The sequence below is a fragment of the Lutjanus erythropterus genome, chromosome 2, assembly GCF_056507025.1.
Source record: "Lutjanus erythropterus isolate fLutEry1 chromosome 2, fLutEry1.hap2, whole genome shotgun sequence".
NCBI classification, from domain to species: domain Eukaryota; kingdom Metazoa; phylum Chordata; class Actinopteri; order Lutjaniformes; family Lutjanidae; genus Lutjanus; species Lutjanus erythropterus.
In genome coordinates, this window is record NC_139318.1 from 28,647,541 (window position 1) to 28,670,006 (window position 22,466).

At 39.7% G+C, this 22,466-nt stretch overlaps 1 protein-coding gene across 3 annotated transcripts in view; it reads right to left on the bottom strand.

Moving 5' to 3' along the window:
* Positions 1-1,597: 1,597 nt before the first annotated feature.
* Positions 1,598-22,466, bottom strand: part of kaznb (kazrin, periplakin interacting protein b) — a 188,526-nt gene continuing 167,657 nt past the window's right edge. For 2 of the 3 annotated variants that reach the window (XM_084736308.1, XM_084736325.1), the window contains 13 exons: positions 20,898-21,089; positions 17,493-17,629; positions 15,429-15,599; positions 12,661-12,841; positions 12,338-12,471; positions 10,730-10,853; positions 6,734-6,924; positions 6,484-6,602; positions 5,338-5,569; positions 5,008-5,109; positions 4,141-4,307; positions 3,920-4,016; positions 1,598-2,524 (listed from right to left, as the gene is read on the bottom strand). In XM_084736308.1, coding sequence (XP_084592434.1) covers positions 2,363-2,524; positions 3,920-4,016; positions 4,141-4,307; positions 5,008-5,109; positions 5,338-5,569; positions 6,484-6,602; positions 6,734-6,924; positions 10,730-10,853; positions 12,338-12,471; positions 12,661-12,841; positions 15,429-15,599; positions 17,493-17,629; positions 20,898-21,089 — 2,009 coding nt within the window. In that variant the 3' untranslated portion in view covers positions 1,598-2,362. The remainder of the gene's footprint in view (positions 2,525-3,919; positions 4,017-4,140; positions 4,308-5,007; positions 5,110-5,337; positions 5,570-6,483; positions 6,603-6,733; positions 6,925-10,729; positions 10,854-12,337; positions 12,472-12,660; positions 12,842-15,428; positions 15,600-17,492; positions 17,630-20,897; positions 21,090-22,466) is intronic. The other variant, XM_084736318.1, reaches the window with a different exon arrangement.

Below are 22,466 nucleotides of genomic sequence, written 5' to 3' on the forward strand. Positions count from 1 at the left end.
ATAAAGTGATCTCATCCTTTATTTATGTGTTAACAGAGTTTTTAATGCATTTGTTATGAGAAAAAACAGTAACAGGCCTGTACTGTATGTGGCAGTTGACAGTATTTTCACCTTTAATATTGGCGTACATGAAAAGCTCTGACAGAAGTGAGGCAGTAAATGCCATATTAACGCAAACATCTGAGTCCTTCTTTTCTGTTTCTGTACAGGTTTGAACTGGTCTGATCTTCCCGCTTAAATGTTTTTGCTGTTGGTTACTGGTGGAGGAGACGCCCAGAAAGTGGCAGACAAACCTGTTTTCTAGTATTTGGATTAACACCTCAGGCTCTCAGCTGCACAATGTGTGGTTTCATGCTCAGGAACAGCAAAATGTACACAACTGTCTGTGTCTTATAAAACATGATTAAACTGTACAAAATATACCAGTACATTCTCTCAGTTCATAATATAAGTAACAGTATTGCCTTTTTTCAGTGCTTATACAGTATAAACATGTGGAGGCCATTTGCTTGAATTTTACACATTTAACCCAACATTCAACTGTACATTTTGTCTACATATCACCTACATATAACAGTTTTTGTTAATAAAATTCTACCAGCATTTACAGTCAAATGGTAAACAACATAAGTTCCTTCATTAAATGAATATATTAAGTAACACCAGTGAGAGGATGGACTTTTTTTTAAAACCAGCTTTGAAATCCATAGAATCCATGTTAAAGATTGTCTTCTGTGCTATAAAAAGTTGTACTTTTTGGCCCTTTTTGTGACAAATTTAGTCACATGTCCAAATTCCATATCTTTTAAAGGGATAATTCAGATTTTTTTGAAGTGGGATGGTACGAGGTACTTATCCATAGTCAAATATATCACGTACAGTAGGTGGTAGTCAGCAGGTCCCCAGTTTGGAGAAGCAGCAAGAGTGTCGGTGTAGGAAGTTAAGCAATGAACTGCTGTGGACAAGGTCAGCAGCAAAGCATACTTTAGCCACCTCAGACAAGGTTTACCTAAAATAATCACTTTAAGCGTACGCTATATTTAGAATATTTTCACCGCTTTACGTTGCTGTCAGACAGCCTTTTCCGATGGATTACTGCTGTTATGAAAGCCAAATTTTGCTCTCTCCAAACAAACCAGACTCATCTGCAAAATCAGTCATTTTACCTCGCAGAGCACTGGAGTTGCAGGTCTACTGCTACCTGTATCAGTTAGTTTGTTTCCATTATTGTGTGACTTTGCTGAATTCAAACTAACCCTTTAAAACACTGATGTCTCACAATAACACAAACAAGTTATGTATCGTGGCAGTGGCAGACCAGCGACTCCTGTGTTGTGCAAAGTAAAATTACTGATTTCGCCAACGGAGTCTGGTGGCTTTGGAGAGCGCGATATTTGGCTTCTCATCAGAAAAGACTGTCTGACAGTAACTTAAAGTTGTTAAAATATCAAAATATAATATAGCATACAATTAAACTGATATTGACATTCTTTTTTAAGTGGCAAAAATACATTTTGCTGCTTGACCATCCCACCTACGCTGGTACTCCTCTCTGTTTCTCCAAACCTGGTTTACGTGTTAACTACCTCCTACTGCAGGTAATGCATTCACAATGGATAAGACCCTCATACAATCCCACTTCAAAAATCCGAACTATCCCTTTAATGTTGTTTTAAACTAGGTTCTGCTGTCTGTTATAGCAATATTAATAACTGTGATGACAAACATGGACCAGGAGCACTTCAGAGGCGGTGGTGGAGCTGGTTTGAGCCAAAAACAACAGATCACTAATGCATGTGGAGCTGCTGACGTGTCACAGTTCAGGTCTCCTCAGTGAGTTAACAGTGGATATGTATCTCTACAGTGGAAGCATGTTATGACTTTTTTCCTTCGCCTTAAGCATATAATCATTTACTTACATGTGCAACAATGAGATAACTGACACGTTAGAAATAGTTGAAAGAGAAGAGCAGTAAACAACAGAGCTGTGAGACCTATTTCATATTGTAAGGCATCAAAGGAGAACAACACTGTGTTCAGTTATAGGTTATTAAGCCTTCCATAAACTCCTAATATAAAATTATTTGGAATAACAAACAAAATTGACTCTGTCCATAAAGTCATCTTCATTATTTGTACAACAGCTCCATCAGCTCTCTGTTCAGAGGATGTGTTATACTTATATTGACTAAAATATTCTTGTGTTTGAATGATTAAATTCAGTGGTACACCCCTTTACGACAACTTCCTTTAAAAGTCCAGCGACGCAGAGTGCAGGTCACTCTCAGTAGTAAACACCTATAATACAAGAACAATGTAAACAATATCAACGATGTGAGCGATGTCGATGGCTGTGTCTGCTTTAGACGTTGGTGATTTCCACACTCTTGTAGGTGTGCATCGGGCTGCCTTTGGCCCGGGGAATGGCCTGAACTCTGGCCTCTCTGGGCAGAGAGCCGCAGCTGCCGTGGAAGCCCAGACCTCGCTCCACTGAGTGGCTGTTTGCACGTAACCTCAGCGGACTCTGCACAAATGACAAGGCATAAAACAGACTGTAGAGTTTCTTTTAAGACTTTGAATCCACAACCAAGTCAAATATTATCAATTGACATTAAAGTGAAACATTAATAGAAACCACCAACTGCAGGACTCCTGACAGGGGTGAACAAATACAGACTCAGCTGCATTTTCCTCCACATTAATAAAAAGTATTTTTGATTGACGCCATGCAAAGTACAGGTGAATCTGGAGAAAGAAGACGTCTCATTCCCAGGTCGTTAAATACTTACATTCTGGGAATGAGACTGAACAATCAGCTGTCTCACCGACCTGTGACTGGCCAATGTCTCTCATCATGGGCTAGATTTTCCTAAAGCCTGAAAACAGGGCCAAGAGGAGGAGCAGAAGTCTAGTTTTCTTTTGGACCACTTGACTTATATTATGCTTAAAGTTTATAATAGAACTTCAGGCCAGTGACGCCGAAAATAAACTGCCTACCTCGGCTTGAAATGATGACGCTACAGTAAAAATGTCAAACAATGTTTAATGTGTACTTCTGTGCAGTATTTCACGGGGCTTATTCTCATATAAACACTGATAACATCATGCTGCAACAACCAATTAAAAGATCTAAAACCACGTCACCCTTTTAAAACTTCCATCAAATTAAAAATTTGGCCCTATTCGACATCAAATTTGACATTTTTATATGGTGTCCCTCTGAGTCATGTCCACCTCAGTATCTCTTTGCACAAAGAAACACGTCACCCTGAGGAAGCAAAATCCCCCTAACAATGGGAGATTACTTTATTTCAGCTGTGCACTAGTGAAATTGTATTAGGGCGTCACGATTCTGGCTTTGAATAGTTCTGTTATGAAGAATAATAGGGAACTAGTTGTCAAAAAAAGGGGCAGACAAAATGCTCTGCAGCTGTCCTCTCTCATGCATCATGTGTTGTGTGTGCAGAAAGTGCAGTACCACAAAACTGAGGAACTAAGGAAAGAGATAGATATACACTAGGACAATACAGGTTGTGGACTGGTAGTTTGAGAGGTGCCAATTCACCACCGAAGCCTTAACTGTTTGAGCTGCCTGACTACAGAACGAGGCCTGTATCTCTCCATTCATTTATGCATGAGTATATGTTTGTGCATGTATGTATTTCTGTCTATGCTGCACATACATGGAACATGTCTTAAAACACTAGACTACCAGGACGCCCCCAGAGAGATATATGTTAGCAAAAATGTTGGAAATCGATGTCCTTAACTAGCCAACCTGACGCTGACAAGTGTAGAACAGTTGACTTCACAGTTCATCAGTCACTGAAACTTTGTGTAAATATATTTTGCAACGTGTGCGTGTTGAAATATATAATATAATCCAATAACATGATATGAGCGTGAAATGAAATGATACCTTGGCTGCTCTTCTCATAGACAGCCTCTCCTCAGCAAATCGGTTCACAGCCACAGGTGAAGAGGAGCCGATAACCTCACTACCCGGCTCCGCACTGCTGTAGATACAAGAAAGTTTAGCTCTTAGATAACTCTTTATTTTCACAAGAAAATATTATACGTAAGTCAAGGCAAAAAACTAACTGGAGAGGATGTTTTTACTAGGAAGTAATAAGAATGTACCTGTGAGGGACCGAGAGTGATTTCATCTCTTCATACAGGTGTCGATGCAGCATTTGTTTGTTGCTGGGGATCCCCAGGGCTTTGGCCATGGCATCAGTGTCAAAGGACGGGTCCAGAGCCATCACAGCTCCATGAACCCCTTTACCCTGAAGATTGTCTGCATACTCCTAGAGAGCACAACAGATAGGCAGTGGAGATTAATGACTTCAGACCTTACCTACAGTCCCTCAAGTCAGAATAACTTTTACTACAAAACTTGCCAGTTTGTTCTTTCTTAATACACAGAAACATAGCAGACGAGGTTAAATGTTTTGGGTTGGTAACTTTATTCTATTTATATTAATTCACATATTGTATATCAGTTTTGAGCTCACATGTAGTTTGTAATATGGTATTAGTTTGTGACCATTAGTTGCTGCCCACATAGAGTGAGCTGGATTAGTTAGAGAGGTTATTTATTATCATTAACCCTGATAACAAGTCAGTACAGCAGTTTTTAGTGGTTTAAGGGAATGTAGTGATACAGCATCCATGTTGTTTATGACTTAAAGGTCATGAGTCGGAAGAATGACTTCCCAACTCGGGAAATAGAACCATCCAAGAAGCACATGAATGCAGCATAACAGACACTGAAAAGAGAAGACTGCATGTATCAGTCAGTGTGGATCCAGAAAAACACTCATGGTATTTTCTTACATTTCTGTGCATACACCACCTTTTTTACTCTGTATTCTTTCTGAGGCACCAAAGCACCAATTAGACTATCATTATTTTTGAGGGAGTCTTAGAAACTTGTAGCAGTGGTATCTAATTGCAGTCTTCCCTTGAAATCTCCCTTGCAGATACGGTCACTGACCTCCCACCCACCTTGAGGTCTATGTCTCTGATCCACTTCATTACTCTGTGACATGTCCAAACAATAGGGTCCCGGTCTTGGTTCTCACATTTTACCCGTCGTACCTGCAGGGCCTGCAAAAGACACAAGACACTGATAAGTGCACAAGCACTTATGTGGCACAGAGAAAGGTCAGAGAAGGATGATGGCCTGCTGGGATAATGCAGCAGCAAGGGCTTCTGTGGTGGATAATAATGAACATCACATGCAGCTTTGTGTAGTCGAGCAAAACTTAACGCACGGATTGAGGAATGATGATCTTTTTATAACCTTCTCAAATAAATTTTAATCTATAATCTGACCTCTTTGTCAAAGCTGAGGATCTGCAGGAGCTGGATGGCCAGGAGCAGGCTGGTCTGGTGGTACTGGTCAGTGATGTTGAGGAATCTCTCCAGGTCTCTGCGGCTCAGAGAGTTCAGCACTCGCCCGTCCACTAAGTTAGACTGGAAGGTCTGGGAGTACTGAGGCAGCCCAACATCACTCAGCCACGATGTTGACACCCAGTGATGGTCCATGTCCGACGCTTTGGAAAGTCTAGAGGATATTTAGACACTATCAATCAGCAGTGGTAGAGGACATTTAATCTGCAATAACACATCATATTTAATCGACTCATCACATGTTTTATAGCTATAGATGCATTTGGAAAAGTGCATTTCTGAAAACAGTTCAGACAAATAGCACCACACAATGGATTACCTGCAAATAGTTATGTCAATAAACATGTTAATGTCATCAGCAGAAACTGTACATGTATCACTGTATCTGAGCTATTTTAGAGAACAGTTTAATCATTGGTTGATCTAATGCTTCACACATTCCTTGTCATTAGTAAAAGTCAAGATTCACCTACAAAAAAAATCTAATAGGAAATATGTTTGACAGATTATGAAAACTGGTTCAGCCGTTTTCCACGTAATGACTTATACAATGAACTATTGCCTGGATGTTTTTGGTGGGAAAGACTATTCAATCGAGTCAGTATAATACATTTTGATCGACATGCAAATAATAATGTAGGAAACAACAGATAATTGTACATAACCGTTTGCATCAATGTGCCAAAGCATTTGCAATTTGTTCAAAACAATGAGAAACTGTTTTTATAATGTGCACGAGTGACTAGATGATGTGGGAGTTAAACAACTTAAACAAGTATTTTTAAGAGAGAAATATATGCAAATCTTAATTGGCTATATAACTAGTAATTAAGGATCACAAATAGATATAATGGAATAAAAAAACACAATATTTCTGTCTGGACTGCAGCGGAATAGAATAATCAAGTGTAACACGAATTAGAAATACTCATTGTCAGTACAAATACCTAAAATTTGTACTTAATTACAGCACTTGAGTAGATGTACTTTGTCACCCTCCACTACTGATGAGTATTAAACTTTTATCAAACTAACAAGATCTCCACTGTTTTGTTAGTTGCTGCTCACCCTTGTTCCCCTTCAGCTCTCCTGTAATCTTCAATGGCCAATCTGAGTTTCCTGCGATGAATGGGGTTACTGATACCCAAACCGAGCTCTAAATCCTCATCAGTCAAGCCCAGAAGCACCTGAACAACAGAAATCCAGTTCTTATTAAACAAGAAAATCAGCTAAATACACCCATCTGCTAAAAATCGAGCCCCACTTTCATGCACAGAGCACACAAACAGCAACAGAACCATTCGTGCCAAAGGTGTACCTTGCCACTTTTGACGTTTTCAGAGCAGGCTCGGAGGTACATGGGCATTCCCATGACAACCTCCAGCCAGGCCTGGACTGCACCTGCCCTCCACAGTGACATGCATGTGTTTCGAGTGAGCTCCGCCTGCTGGAGGCGGTCCAGCTGCTCCTCTCCATCAGACAGGCTCTGCTGTGTGAGGCTGTCAGAGTCTGGATTGGTCAGGAGAAGTTATGGTGTGGCATACAGGAGGGGGTTCAGGGTCAGAGGAATATGGAAATCAAAGAAATGACTCATCTGGAGACAAGTTAACATCAAAGTCAGAGGGTACTGCATCAAAAATACACCTGTGTAACTATGGGTGACAACCAATCGGATATTATGCTAAAATAGAAGAATCTCTTTTGTATATGAACAACATAAATATTCCTTTATGGCTTCCTCTTGTATTTACTATTATCAGTCCAGTCAGAGTATCAGTCCACTGGATGAAAAACAGTTTCAGTCCTTTCTTTTGTGAGATATTGACATAAAATGCTCTGAAATTGCACCATATGGCCACTAGATGGAGCCAGAACAATTCAATAAAGCCACACTTCCTGTGTCTGTGAATGAACTGAGCTGTATATAAAAATAGCTAACAATATTTATTATTAATATTTATAAAAAAAAAAATACCAAAGAACACTCAACAAAAATCTAAACTCTTTTATTCTTGTTCTCATTTTTCATGTATTGAGGACAAAGATCTCAGACTTCTTCTGTGCACACAAAAGGTTTATTTCCCTCAAATTCTGACAGGCGTGGCATTCAGACATGCTGAATAAACAGCATCATGTTTGAACAGTGTAGTAGTGGTGCAGTAGTTTCCTGAAAAAAGACATTGAACTATGACTATTTCATGGGGCTACAAATACCATTTTTTTTCCCCCAGGGAAAGGAGGAAAAGAGGGCAAAGACACGACCCACCCCACTCTGCCTCTGATTGGCTAGTACTCGCTGCATTTGTTGGCTGGATTGATTAGGTTTAGACATGGTGAGTGTTTGATTAGGGTTATGGCAGGAGTGTCAAACTGCCGGCCCAGGAGCCACTTCTGTCCCTCGCTTCTCCTCCCTCCGAGCCCCAACCTGATATCCAAAATCCAACATAATTCCTACCAATTTAAACTCCCCCCTTACAGAAATAAAAACACAATTCAGCTGTTGACTGAAGCACAGACAAAACCAGAAATGCTCAGCTAGCCATTTTCATCAGGGGTATTATTGACCAACTTGAAGTGACAGAAGAGTTGCTGAGTGCGTATCTAATGCACAGCTAACCAAAGGATAAAAACTGCTGTATGTGTGACAAAAATATATTAGTAATGGAAATAAAAAAGTAAATGCGTTGAAGTGGCCCTCTTATGAAATGGCAATACCAGTTGTGACCCCAAGCCAACTTTGAGTTTCAGACATCATCAGGGTAAATTCAGTCAGAGTAGGCCGGGTCATGACTTTGCCCTCCTAGGGAAAGAAGGTGGTATATGTAGCCTTATGTGTAATAGTCATAGTTAAGTGCTGAACAAATGTCTGTATTTCAAAATAAAAGCGCACATTTTACAGTGACCTTTTATTTGTCCAGTCCAAGACACACCTGTACAATAATCCTGCTGTTTAATCAGCGTCTCTTTGTGCCACACCTTTCAGGTGGTTTGATCATCTTGGCAAAGGAGAAGCGCTCACTAACACAGATTTTAACAAATTTGTGAACAAAATTTGAGGGAAATAAACCTTTTGTGTGCACAGAAGAAGTCTAAGATCTTTTACTTCAAATCATGAAAAAAAAGAAGCAAAAACAAAAAGTGTTGTGTTTATATTTTTGTTGAGTGCACATGGCTGAATGCATCTAACCTGAGATGGTATTAAAATTCAGAAGCTATACAACCCATTTATTTTATTTATCTCATGAGAGTGCAGCAGTCCGGTCAGTTCTACAACTACAGTACCGTGTTTAGTACAGTTGTTAAAATACTTCAGTAGCTATCTGATGATTATGAGGGGACTTAAGACCATTAGGATAATGTATTAGAGACACAGGGATTATTCATAAAACATCATGCTCCTGCCCATTAACTGTCCATCTCAACAACAGGGAAACACTGATTCATACTGAACCGACGAATCCAGGATGAACTCTGCGTGTTTACCTGATTCGTCCCCACATGCTGACATGCAAAGTCCACCGTCTCTTTCAAGTTTCCACAAAAAAAATGAATTTTTCCAAATGGACCTGAGTGATATGAATAATCCCCAGAGAGAGTGCAGAAACAGACAGCTGGTAATCACAGATGAGGAGTTACTCACTGGCAGGAGAGAGTTGCCATTAGAAAATGGCAGGAGGAGAGGGAGGAGAGACACGTTAGACTGACTGGGACACAAGAACAAGATTACTCATGGAACAGAAAACTGCCACATAGGATGTCTTCAGTTACTAGTTTTATTTTTAAAATAAGATTTTCATTTCAATTATAATTCATCTTGAAAATGCTAAAACCTCCTCGACATCTGGCTGCAACAGCTGCAGCAGATAAATATTTGAAGTTAACTCTGGTTTCTCTTGTTTTTTCTTTTTAAATAAAATACTTCAATAGATTTAATCTTTTATGGAACATCTCCTAAATTACAAAGCATTTAACATAGAATTATTTGAGCCACATTTGCAAGAAATGAGGAGGGATTTTCTACAGAATAAAGCAAAACAAAACCAGCAAAAAAAAAAAAACAAAGTAAAATAAAAAGGGACCGTGCATTCATAATGCAAGGAGAGATAACTTGGTAAAAGGGAAAAGGCAACACAGGAGTGAACACAAGATCGTGGAGATTATTAATTTGTTTGGCAATGAATGGACATCTAATCGAAGCAACACAGAGGGATCATGCACGTGTTGAATGCACATTCCTTCGTCACATGTTGGCAAATGTTAGACAAGAGCTCTCAGTAAGAAATGAGTCAGACGTAAACAATGCTACAAGGCTAGCGCGTTAACAGTGACAGAATGAGACGCAGATTCTCTAAAGATGAGTGTTTAACCTTTGGCACTTGCACATGGTTGTGACAGCAGATGAGAAGTGTGCCTGAGTGTGCCTTTTGTTTTTGTGTATTCAGCTCTGTGCAATTACATTTTTTAAGGACTCTATAACCCTTGCTGGCCAGTCGTTAATTATAGTAACTGAGAATATCACTTTCTCGCAGAAAATGGATGAGGAGGCCTGCACAAAAAAAGCCCCTGCTGCCCACACTGTGAGGATTTATCAGCAAATACTGTGAGCCAGCATTTAAAACATGAACATGATGACAAAGTACTATTTTTTTTTGTTTCAGTAAGCAGTTTGAAACAACAGAATTTGGCCAAGAGATACATTTTTTTAAGCCGATCAGGTAATATCTCCTCTTTCATAATAAGAAATGGGCTGAGAGTAAGAAGAAAATTAGAAATCAATGTTGCAAAGCATGGTAAAAGCAACTGTAAAGTAACAAAAGCCAAATGACATTTACAGTAAAAACACTAGTTTCACAATAACTCCTATTTACATATGAACAGCAGTCCTTCAAGTCTCCAGTTATAAAAAACATAAAACATTAAGACATTTGAAAGATAATACAGCATAAACATGTCTACACATAATAATAATAACCCCATGTATATATTTATATGCATGTAAACATATATACATATGCATACATGTACATCTATAAATATATATCTAATTTACAAACATACAATTTAAGGGTGATATACTGTACAATTATGGGGATAGCAGTCTCTTTTAGGCTTTTCTTTTTAAAATTTACCCCCTCCCTCCCCCCCTCCAGACACACTCTTTCAAAACACCCTTTACACACAGTTAAAGCCAGGTGGATATCACCACAAATTTAACACACACTCTCACACACACACACACACACACACACTCTCACACACTCTCAGCATCACCAGTCGGCATCCTCCTCTATGTAATAATCAGGTGTGGCTGTACCATCAAACAGGCCGGGGTCCAGTGACTTGCGCTGCTTGCCCCGAGCGAACACCCGCGACAGAGATCCCAGAGTCATCTTCTCCTTCTTCTTCTTACGCTTCTGGTCCTCCAGGTCCTCCATGGACTGAATGGACAGAGGAGACAGGAAGTTTGGGGGTTTGTCCACTTAAAAGGAGGAGTTAAAGCAGTAGTTTGACAGTTTGGGGAAACATGTTTGTTCACTTTCTTACTCAGAGTTAGCGAGAACATTGATACTCTCATGTCAGTGCAGTAAATATGAAGGTACTGCCATCAAACTTAGCTTAGCTTAGCTTAGCATTAAAACTTGAAACGGGTAAACAGATAGGCTGTCTCTGTCAAAAGGTGATTAAGTCTTATAAGGCACCCTGTAAAGCAGAGCCACGTCTGAAAACATCTAGTCTCTGATAGCCAGACTGCTGTGGAGAGGTTGTGGTCAGTCTCCACACATGATCATCTCCATTATCTCTGTCTTTATTACATTTTCTGTGTATGATGTGCTCTTTAAGTGTGTTTTTATTTCTCTCTATATTTATTTTGTGAGGCACCTTGTAACTTAAATAAATACAGGTTATTATCCTGCCATAAGGTTTGTATTTCTTTAATCACAATCGTCTTAGGCGGTGGTAAACCCAGGGTGTGGCATTAAAATGGCTAACAGCTGCTAGCTTGTTCATGTCTGTACTGTTAGCGAGCAGATGCTAATTTGCTATTTTCATCGTAGGTTGCTAGCTTGGAGTTTATTGTTGTTTCCAATATTGATGGAGACTTGCAAATAAAATGCAGACAGCATATATGAAAGATGCAGGCACTTCTCTGTCTTGCTTTGTGTATCCTAAATAAAGTTTTTGTACCTCGCAGTAATCCATCCATGATACTAATAAGCCAACAACCAATCACCCTCTGAGTCTGGTAGGGGGGCACCAGGGGTGGCCAGTGCCCCTCCTCTGGCTGGCCCCTGATATTAAGCTCACTGATTTACACGCTGCTTGTTTGTTTGATATAAATGATCTAAGTTTAAACAAATGTGGTTTTATATGAGTTTATGTGTTGGACTACATCTTGCTCTGGCACGGTAACCGCTTGGAGTTTTGGTTGGTTGCCTGGCAACCTCATGGTAACAACTCAAAACTCCTAGAGAAGAGTTAGTCCAACACATGAACCCCCTGTAAAATCACACGTTGTTTATTTTACACTTTGGTTTTTGTACTCATTACAACACATAAGATACAATGTGTTAATTAGAGGGTTTGAGAGGTGCTGGCAGGTATAAGACTGTTTCCAGTCTTTAATCGAGCTGTAGGTTTGTAACTAGCAGATATGAGAGTTGTGTCAATCTTCTCATGTAACTCTCAGAAAGAAAGAGAATAACCTTTTTCCCCCAAAATGTCAAACCATTACTTTAAAGCGAGCTAAAAAGTGAGTTAAAATGCAAAGTAACATCACCACCACCACGCAGGCAGGCTGACACCCAGCAGGCCGACAGAACAGAGGGACGGACACAAACAGGAGGATACGAGGAGGAGGGAGGTACGTATAGAGAAGTGTGGAGGTGTGATTACTTGGTCGGGGGGGCCAGGCAGCTCTTACATTGCAGAGGGAGTGGGTCCGGTGACGAGGTGAGTTGATGTCGCTGGGTGTGGACGAGCGGTCCCCATCGGCCGCCGAGGCGTCGGAGATGACGGAGGGCTGGCGAGAGTGGCAGGGGCTGATCCTGACCACAGCTGGATGTGTCACACACACACACACACACACACCCACACACAAAATATTCACACACACACATATATTCACACACATTGAAAAAATTCCCTCAGTTAGTATGAGAAACGTCCAGGAAACCCTCTGTTAGTCTGTCAAAGCGACACCAAGCAGCGCAGAGACTGAAAGGCAGAGCAGATGAGAGAACCTACCCTGTCGGTCCGTGGTGTGTCCGTGGTAGAGGGTCTGTTGGCTCTGACGGATGGCGGCGGTGAGTGGCAGGTCGGCCTGCATCACCCACTCCTGACTACCGTTCACCACGGGTTCAGTAGGCATGGCCAGTGAGTGGCGCTTCGGTACGTCTTTTGTCAGGGTGGCCAGAGACTGCTTCGCCTGGGAAACAGACGAGAAACAGAAAACTGAGCAGAAAGTAAAACAAACACACTCATAAAAATACACATACTGGCGCCATCTGGGGGGGCGGGGGTGGGGCATTGGGTCTGTGCCCCTTAAAGTTAAATATGGACCTCCCTAATCCTTGTATTGTGCAAAGCAGAAGAAAAGACAGTTGTATTTTTGCCACAGACTAATAAATTCCACTGGTGTTTGAAAGGGCCACAAATAAAGTCACAGTATAAATTATTCTTTATATTGAATTCACAGGATGTGTTTGTTGCTCTTACCAGCTGAGATTCCCTGTTAGAAAGGAGGCCTTGTGGGTAACATGTTAATGTGTCAATGTCTTGCAGGTTTGTTGTGGAAAGTGTGAGTGAGTCTCTCCCGGGTGTGAGAGAAGTACCAGCAGAAAAACCACTGACAAGTTCTTCATGCTTTTCGAGGTACTTAAGTGACTTCAGTCAGCTCTGAAGTATGTAGATCAGCTCACGTTGCAGCATATTTTACAACCTTGAGAGCTCAAAAATAGGGAGGATTTTGATACTTAAAAATCTGAATATCAGAGACTTTGTTTCCTGCATTCTGGTGACTTTTAAGGGATGAAAATGAAATAATAAGTACACTGCAACTGCATTTTTTATCTTGAATACTTAAAATTTTACTTTTAAATCTCAGGAAAGAACACAGAATAATTCTTCCCTCTAGTGTGAAATCTCTGGCATAAACTATTTTTCATCAGTATTATTCATCGTCTCTTTTGCCCCTGCTCCAAAAGAAAAACGAAACAGCAGATTTTGCAAAACTCATGCCCTTTCCTTTAAAACTTTACTGAAGAAAGAGGAATTGTTCTTAAGAGTTCTAGTTTGGTGTAGCTGTATTGTTTTCTGGGTGGAAACAGTAGACTTCATACAGGGCTTATACACACAGCACAGTGTCAGAAACAGTTAGTGATAATGAAAAGAAAAAAAGGTGTGAAATTTTGTCATAATTCAGGAGAAACAGAGAAGAATTCTGATAACAGAAGGAAATATGGAGAGGGCAATGAAGAACGGGAATCTCCTGGGAAAATCTGGAGGGTTGGCAAGAATAGGTCGCAGCACAATAGTAACTGAAAGACTGTGTGTTGTGTTTGCTGCCACAGAAGAGAAATAAAAAGATGCTGAGGGGTCTCCCTGGATTATTCACAGCAGAGTTGGGACTGTGACAAGCTAGTTGGCAGCTACAAGTAAGACCAGAGGTTTCACGACCACGAACATGGAGCTATGGATCTGGAAAAGTAACATGCAATCACATTCGTCACTGAATGTGACAACCGTGTCAGATGAGTGATTGCAGAATGCTTGTTTTCTTTTGAGATTTTCTTTTGTTTTCAGCAGCAGAAACACTGGAAACTCCTCCCTGTGCCTGTAGACTACTACAGAGGTAACTACCCAAAAACAGCTCAAGTGGAGTAAAAAGAGTCTTATCACCGGACTTCATCTAACATTACACACATTTAAAAAAAAAATGTTTTATTGCTTCTGTGATTACTCACTATAACATGTCCTACTGCATCCAGTGTCTATTTGTAGTATGCAAACCAGTATGCTTTTCTGATTACTCTTACCCACAATCCTCACATACTTTTTCCTTATTACTATGGACTGCAGTGGATGTGTAAGTAAGAGGAATGGTGCAATTTTATGCAATTGTATGTCATGATTGTCTGCGTACTTTATAAGGGCAGATGCAGTACATATTAACAGTAAAAAGAGAAAGTATGCAGTTCAGAATGCAGGAAACATTTACTGTTGGTTGTTTGCTAAAATTGGCTGTTTTAGGACATTACTTAGCCTCAAAAAAGAAATTATACATTTGAAGTACTGAGGAGAGTATTGAGAGACGGAAAAACACATTTTGGTCTTTTCACAGGATTGTTGACAGCAAAAAAAATATGAAATAACAGCAGTTTTACCCTTTGAAGTTAGCCGGTATTTTCATACAGCCTTAAAAATTGCCCATCTCCGTGCCAGAACTATACATATTTGATGTTTTCCACAGGATTTCATTATTAGAAGCCTCTGAAAGGGCATTCAGTACACATCCATTCAGTGGGAGAGGAAACAGTAGCAAACAATAACACTTTAAATTGAGAAAAGAAGAAAAATAAGGTGAAAAAAAAAAAAAATGTTTTGTGGCTTGGTTTCTTGACAGTGCTGCAGCTCTGGCACTGATGTACCAACAAATCTGATCTGTGATGCAGCTTGATGTGAGGATCTGTGGGTGGCTGTGACTTGCCGAGGGAGGAGAGAGATTAATGACACACAGACTGACAACTGTACCTCCGAGGGACCCGACGCATGCAGCAACACAGAGAAAAGGCATGAATTTCTTCCTCAGCCCGGAGGAAGAGTTAATGCTTTGAGAGAGGGAAGGGATGAGGATATACAGCAGAGCAGCTTACCGTGTCTGTTTGAACTGATATGAATACAGCAGCAGGATTGCAAACCCACACCTTGCTTGTGTTTACGGCAAACACGGCGGATAATGATGCTAAGGGGACGGCATTGTGCTTGAGTAAATTCAAAACAAAGTTGTGACTCACCATGGTGAGTTCGGCCTCCAGTTCTTTGACTCTGTTCTCCTTCATGTCCATCTGAGAGCGCAGGATGTTGGCCTGCTCTGTGGCTTCTTTGGTCTGCCTCCTCAGGTCCCACTTCTCCCTCTCCAGCATGTCCTTCTCCTTCGCCAGGGCTTTTACTGCATCCTCACTCTCCTGAAGAGCACAAAGACACGGTTAATCCCCACAAAACTGCTCTGGATGATGAACGGAGCACCACATTTAAGTTGGGGACCATTTCACAGCTACATTCTGTTATAAACTATTCCAAAACTTGTATATTAAAGGGTCAATACATGATAACATTATGAGCAGAGTTGGCTGTAATCAGATTATCTTTTTTTGTTGTAATGAGCAACATAATGCATTAGTTTTCCAATTCAAGCATTCAGTTATTCAGTTACATTTTCAAAAATAATCCATTTCTGGACCGCTGCAAGAAGTACCGCCGCCTGTACCTGTTACTGGAGGGGACTGAAAAGGTGACTTTTTTGCCTTAGAGCCAGAGGACAGACAGCCCACGGTCTCTGCTGACACTGAAATCATAGAGTATCTCAACTTGGGTCTCGAGATGGATGTTTTAAATAAATTCCCCATGACCAAATCTTTCTTTGATTTAGTATTCCAACAGCATCCAGTGCACCTGTGGAGAGGCCTCTTAGCCTTGGTAGTCTCATCAGAGGAACTGATTATCAAACACACGTTTGTGAAAAACTTCTCCTGTGTTATAAAAGCCTAAACTACAGAGAACATTGGTTATGTGAGTTTACATGATTTGAAAAGCCTGTGACCTTTTATAGTTTATATGTAGACATGTGTGGTTCATTCAGTTGCATGCTGAAACATAATGCACTGTAGGCTTGAGGCAGCTCTGAAATATGCCTCTGCCCAGTTCATAAATTACTCTAACAAGTTACTTTTCTCAGTAGGAATCTAGATTTCTTAACCAAGTTTTTGTAGACAAAGAAAAAAAAATACTTTGTAAAAGAAAAAGATCATACTGACAATCTACATGTGATAGGAATTTAAAAAAATTAAAAAAATATAAAAGAAGTCAACTATAAACTATAAGCTAGTCAGTGTCATTTTTGGCCATTGTGATTCTTCCTCATTGATGGGGATTATCCTTGATGACGCTGTAGCTGCGTGAGCACTGAGCCACGCCCACCCTTTTGTACATGTACTACACACACGTACTACACATAGCTGAAGCGTGTGTTGGTGGCTGCCTGACAAACACTTTGTCTGGGCATGCCTTCACAGTAGTCAGGATGAAAGAAACAGGATACAGGGCTGGTCAGAGGGGGTTCAATTACAGCAGGGAAGCAGTGGTAAAATAATAATTTATTTAGAAAATCATTGCTTTCCTTTTATGGCCCAAAACTGTTTGTAGTGTCATAATTTAACCACACAAAAAAAAGCAATTTAACTACTTGAATCATTATGTAAATATGAATGTAGATGAACCACCAGCAAGCTCCAGCAAAGTTAAACTACTTGTTTAATTACATGTAGTTCACTCCCCAACACTAGACAGGCATCCCTTACATTTGCTTTCTGCAAAGAATGAAACTATGAAGATGCACTTTATGCCCATGTTAATGCTTTACTTTAAATCCCTCTATTTAGCATTAATGAGCAGTGCATGCACATTTAATAAAAGCTTTATTACATGCTATAATGTGTTTGTGCACAGATAAAGACTTATTAATATACATTATTTGCTAATGATCATGACGTCACCCATGAGGACTTATTTTATATTGTTACAACTGTGTTTTACTTTATTTTTTTTATTGATTATCTGTTTATACATCACCTTCCACTTATGGATGCCCACAGGAGGAATTCAATTTATTGTGCAAGTACATCATAGAGTGTTAGAAACTATTCATTAAATGTTTATATACTGTTTATAAACTGTTGCTCTGGTGGTAAAATGTTGTAATTAAGACACTACTTCAGACATGTGTTTTGGTTCACTGCACTGACATTTCTTATTGGTCAACATATACACCGATAACAATCAAATGCTAATACCGGTGTTACCTTTCGGTGTTGGTCGTAGTTGCGTATGAATTCTCGCAGCTGCTCTTCTCTGCTCTCCAGTGTGGCGTACAGCTGCTGCATCTGACTCACCAGGTCTGCTTTCTCCACTTTTAGACGTTTACGGTCGGCTTTCATAGCTGCAACACACACAGAAACACGTTCACACAATGAGCAGCACAGAGAATTGTAAAACAAGAAGCATTTTAATATCAAATTGTACTGTCAAACTGAATAGAACAAACACAATATGTCCAATCTGTCGTTGCAGCAGGGAGCCACTAGGTGACACTGTGCCTTCTGTTAATGAGAGGCTGCAGCTGGTGTTTTTTTCCAGAGAAATGATGTAATCATCTCAACAGATAAGTGCCACAGTGGCTCTTATTCATTCATACATGTTTCAGCTGGCATGTGAGGCTCTATTGGCTCAGTCCCAAGAAGACCGTTTAGATCCGATTTCTTCTAATTCTCTTACAGAGATAACTCAACAGCCATGATGCAACCAGTGGGGCTCTTTGCAAGCAAAAATTATGGCAATTCTTCCCCGAGAGGCTGAAAGGCAAGACTGGAACCTGTAGTTTTCATAAGTGCTCACATATATCACTCAGGGAGCATTCCTCCTGTCAGCGCTCAGCGTCTTCATACTTTACTCAACATTCAAACCTGTTTTGCAGCAGTTACACAACACAGCCTCTGAGATCACAGTTCGCCACCTGAGACTCTCCACGCGGAGCAGAGAACCACAGAAAACATTTATGTTCAACTAAACTACATGCACAATTACCTTTTCTGTTTTCCTTCCTATTTTTGTCGCAAGCAATTATCCTTAATGATTTTTTGTACTCTTTTACTCCCAAAGATGGGAACTATTTGGTTGCATAATGGTTGGATTTGTTTTCATACAAGAAATGAAAACAAACCAATAATCAGCAGCACATTCCAGTCTACATCAATACCACATGAATATTTCAGCAGAGTAAAGCTTCTTCTATGTCATGATTGATGGATGTTAATTAAAATGAAGTGAACCTGGAGTCTACTTGGCTGCTCATCAGGGGCGACACCCATTTTTGAGTCTGAACATTGTTGAAACACATGCACATGTACTGTATCTTCCCTCTGGAAAAAAAAAAATGACACTGTCGCTGTGTGCGCACATAAATTGTGGAAGGTCACACCTGCTGGTCAGAGATGAACCCTAAAATTGATTTTGACAGCATATCCACACAGAGTCATGTTTCTATTGGCACAGCTTTTCTTCTAGATAAGCCATGCATATAGTGTGCCTCTTGACTGGGTGCCAGCTGGTGCAGGGTAAACTACACTGAACCAAAATCAAAGATGAAGCACAAACCAGAATCCTCGGAGCGACACTTAACAGATTACATGAAAACAAGAAAGGACTGAACGACGCAATTCGCAGGTTGCTCCATCAGATGTGGGCTCTAGATTTTCTTTTTGTTTTCTGAGAGTAAAACACAGTGGGGTCATGTCATACGGACTAAACCACAACTGCTTACATTCAGGATGAAATATGGTACAGAGTTTGTTTTATTTAATTTACCTTAGAAGCAAATATCTTTATGAAGTCACAAAAGCTACTACTCATTGTTGAAATTGTAAGTTATGTCACTTTGGAGGAAGAAAAACAGGCTTGTAATGGTGTTTTTAAAGATTTGAAAATGAGTGACATTTTGTTTTCTCTTGTGCTTTTCACTGGGAACAATATTGTCTTAAATAAGATCAGAAAAAGACTTTTTTAACAATGTCGCACAAAGGCTGAGCTGGCTATGAAAATCAACTGGGGCATGTGTTTGATTTGCAAAGTAGAAACGTGTTAGTATTTAATTTGTTAAAATGAAAGAAATGTGCTATTTTAATATGGAAATCCAAAAACCACAAAATAAAATTAAAATAACAGATTAACTCAATTTGAAATCAGACAAGGAGCATTACAAGCATTAAATGAAAAAAAAAAAACAGTCTTTGTACTTGACCCAGATTTGAGGTTTGGGGGCTTTTCTGTTTACTGTTTTTTGTCAGAGTTTAGGACAGATGGACATCAGTGCCACGTCAGACATAAACTGGTCACATTATAAAAGTATTATTGAAGTTTTGAGTTGGTGAAGGATAAAAACTGGGTTTATTCGATAAAGAGAAAGGGTATTCATGTTATATATGATGTATGTGTATGTTTAGTTGATCAGTTATGAAGATCCAGATGTTGAGGTTGTGTGTTTATGTGTGTTGTTTGATCTCGTCTTTCTGTTTTGTTCTGTCATGATTGTGGGTCTGCATTCTGTTGATGTGGAGAATCTGTGCTGGATATACTGAGAAATCTTTACAAGAAATGTAAAAATGTGTTATGATCGTGTGCATTAGATGATTCAGTCTTGTTTGCTGTAAATAAATCAAAAAACATTCTGATTAGCTACATCAACAGTCAAACAACAAGATATTTTAAAACAATATCAGTCTTACATTGTCACTTCTTGGACTTTTCAACACTCACTGGATGCAGATAAAACAGCTGAAGAGTTGCTAAATGTGGGAGCAAGACATTTAAAGAAAGGAAGCAGACTTGACGAACATATCTGGATCTAATTCTTTGGCATTTTTGATCTCAAGGGTAAATAATGAATATATAATGGTGGGAATGTACAAGATTGAATACGAAACATTTAAATTAGCCAATTAGCAGAAGAAAGCCAGAAAGTCAGAATGAACTTAAGGTTTGTTGCATTTCTTTTATTTCTTTTACTACTTGAGATAAAATTCATTTGAAAATTGGTACATAAATACATGTGATTTGATAGTATGTAGAAGAACATAATGTTAGAACTGATGTTGTCTTCTGATTTTATACTGTATATGTATATATGTACAGATGTTACCAGAAAAGGATTTGTTTTCTTTATAAAGACATATAAAGTAAACTGTATATATACACAGTATTTGTAACCTGCAGTCCAACGACCTTTGGTGAAAGTGCTTATAAAGTTTTTGCACCTTCACATTGGTGTGAGCAACAGAGTATTGAATATTGCTAATCCATTGTTTGATGTAATTTGCTATTTTAAGTCCGCCACTTGTTTCCTTTATGTGAAGTCTGTTGTTTGTTCTTTTATGTGAAACTTTTCATGATGCAGGGTTAGGGCTGAAAAAGATCTCAGTGGGAATATTCCTGATGAAATACAGTTAAAATACATTTTAAATATATATAGTACAGCAGTGTCTTGCAGTCCCATGTGGGACACAGAAATAACACTATCTGACTGATATTTTTTTTGGTGAGATAAAGTGGACTGAAGATTAGAATTTCCCTCTAAAAGCCGGGACAGCTGTATTTGCTGTGTATTGGAGGTAGCTGTTGGAGCGAAGGGACTGTGGTGGATTAGGACTCCTGACCTTGTAAGGCCTCCTTGGCACGGTCCAGCTCCTGCTCCTTGTCACCCAGCTGCACACGGAGCTCGGTGGCTGACAGCAGATTGGCGGAGCAGCCTCCCTGGGTCTCCTCCAGGTCCTTACTCAACATGTCCTTCATCTGCCTGAGCAGGTGGACCTCCTCTTGCAGCTGGGCCACCTCCTCACGCAACAACACTGAGGGAGAAACAGAGAGATTGGGGAATTTATAGTATGCAGAGGAGGAACGAGGAGCCCGAGAGCACAGGACCGAGACATGAACAAGAAAAAGGGGGAAAAGACACGAGAAAGAATGAAAAATAAGTAAAAAATGCAACAGGAAATGAAGGCTGTAGTATTAAACAGCTGTAATTAAAGTGACAGGGTGTGATTATGCAGCACGTGATAAAATGTAGGCTCAAATCAGCACATTAAACCCTCTCAAGACTCACAGCAGCTCCCCCTCAGCTGTGGCCGCAGGTGTTTAAGGAGTGCAGATAAATGCTGAGTGACAGACTCCGGCGAGGGTTGTGGGTAAGTGAGAGACAGCAGTCTGATAAGACTTAATAAAATATCAGCAACACATGGTGCTCCTCAGTGCTGTGTTTTCTATCCGCTGTGAAACGCCTCCCTACCCTCGGGGAGAAACAGGCGAGCAAACAGGAGCGGTAGACTCTAAAGAGGACACGGAGAGCTGAGGAGTGAACTCGTGGACAGGATGAGGACAGAAAAGATGAGATAGATTAGAAGAGGTCTTTCATGGGTTGATTTTCACTCCAGTGAGGGGAATCTATACCAGCAGCACACGAACAGTGTGTCATAATGATTTATACTGCACACACATACGGCGACAAGGTCTGTTATAGAAGGATGGAAACTTTTCAGAGGAACAGAGACAAATGACACGAACAAGCAGCCAAAATACTCAACTGTACTATAAAATCTGCTGCCCCGATAATAAATTTGTAATGTAATAGCAAAATCTTTATGATACCTTAATATCATATAAGACAGAGCACAGCAAAGAAAAGTAGCAACTTGGAAAGATGAGTTAATTAATCAAGTAGATCAGTAGAAAATATGGGTGTCTTTATATACTAGTATTGGCAAAACTGTGATATTTTACAAATGAAATACTCATGCCATGTGAACAATACACAGATGATAATACTGTGTAAATAATTCATAACCTTAAACACACTGTATGCTCTTAAATTTCCTTCCATTCTTGTTTCCTCTTCTCTTAATTAACAACAATTAAGATTGACAAACAGTCAAATTTTCTCTTTATGGCTATAAATGCACTGAAGTACAGTAACTTTGGATTTGGGGTAATTTTTGGACAAAATGAGAAATTTGAGATCAGGTAACTTGCGATAAGAATTTTCTACTGCATTCTCGCATTTTATAGACAAACCATGTATTAAATTAATTGAAAAAATAGCTGACAGGTGACTAAATAATTAAAAAAATCATTAGCTGTATCCCCAATAAAAAGTAACCAGACAGAGTCTCGAGCTAAGCTAGCATCAGTTCGCAGCTGTCATGATCATTTTAGAGTTGAGTTAACTATTA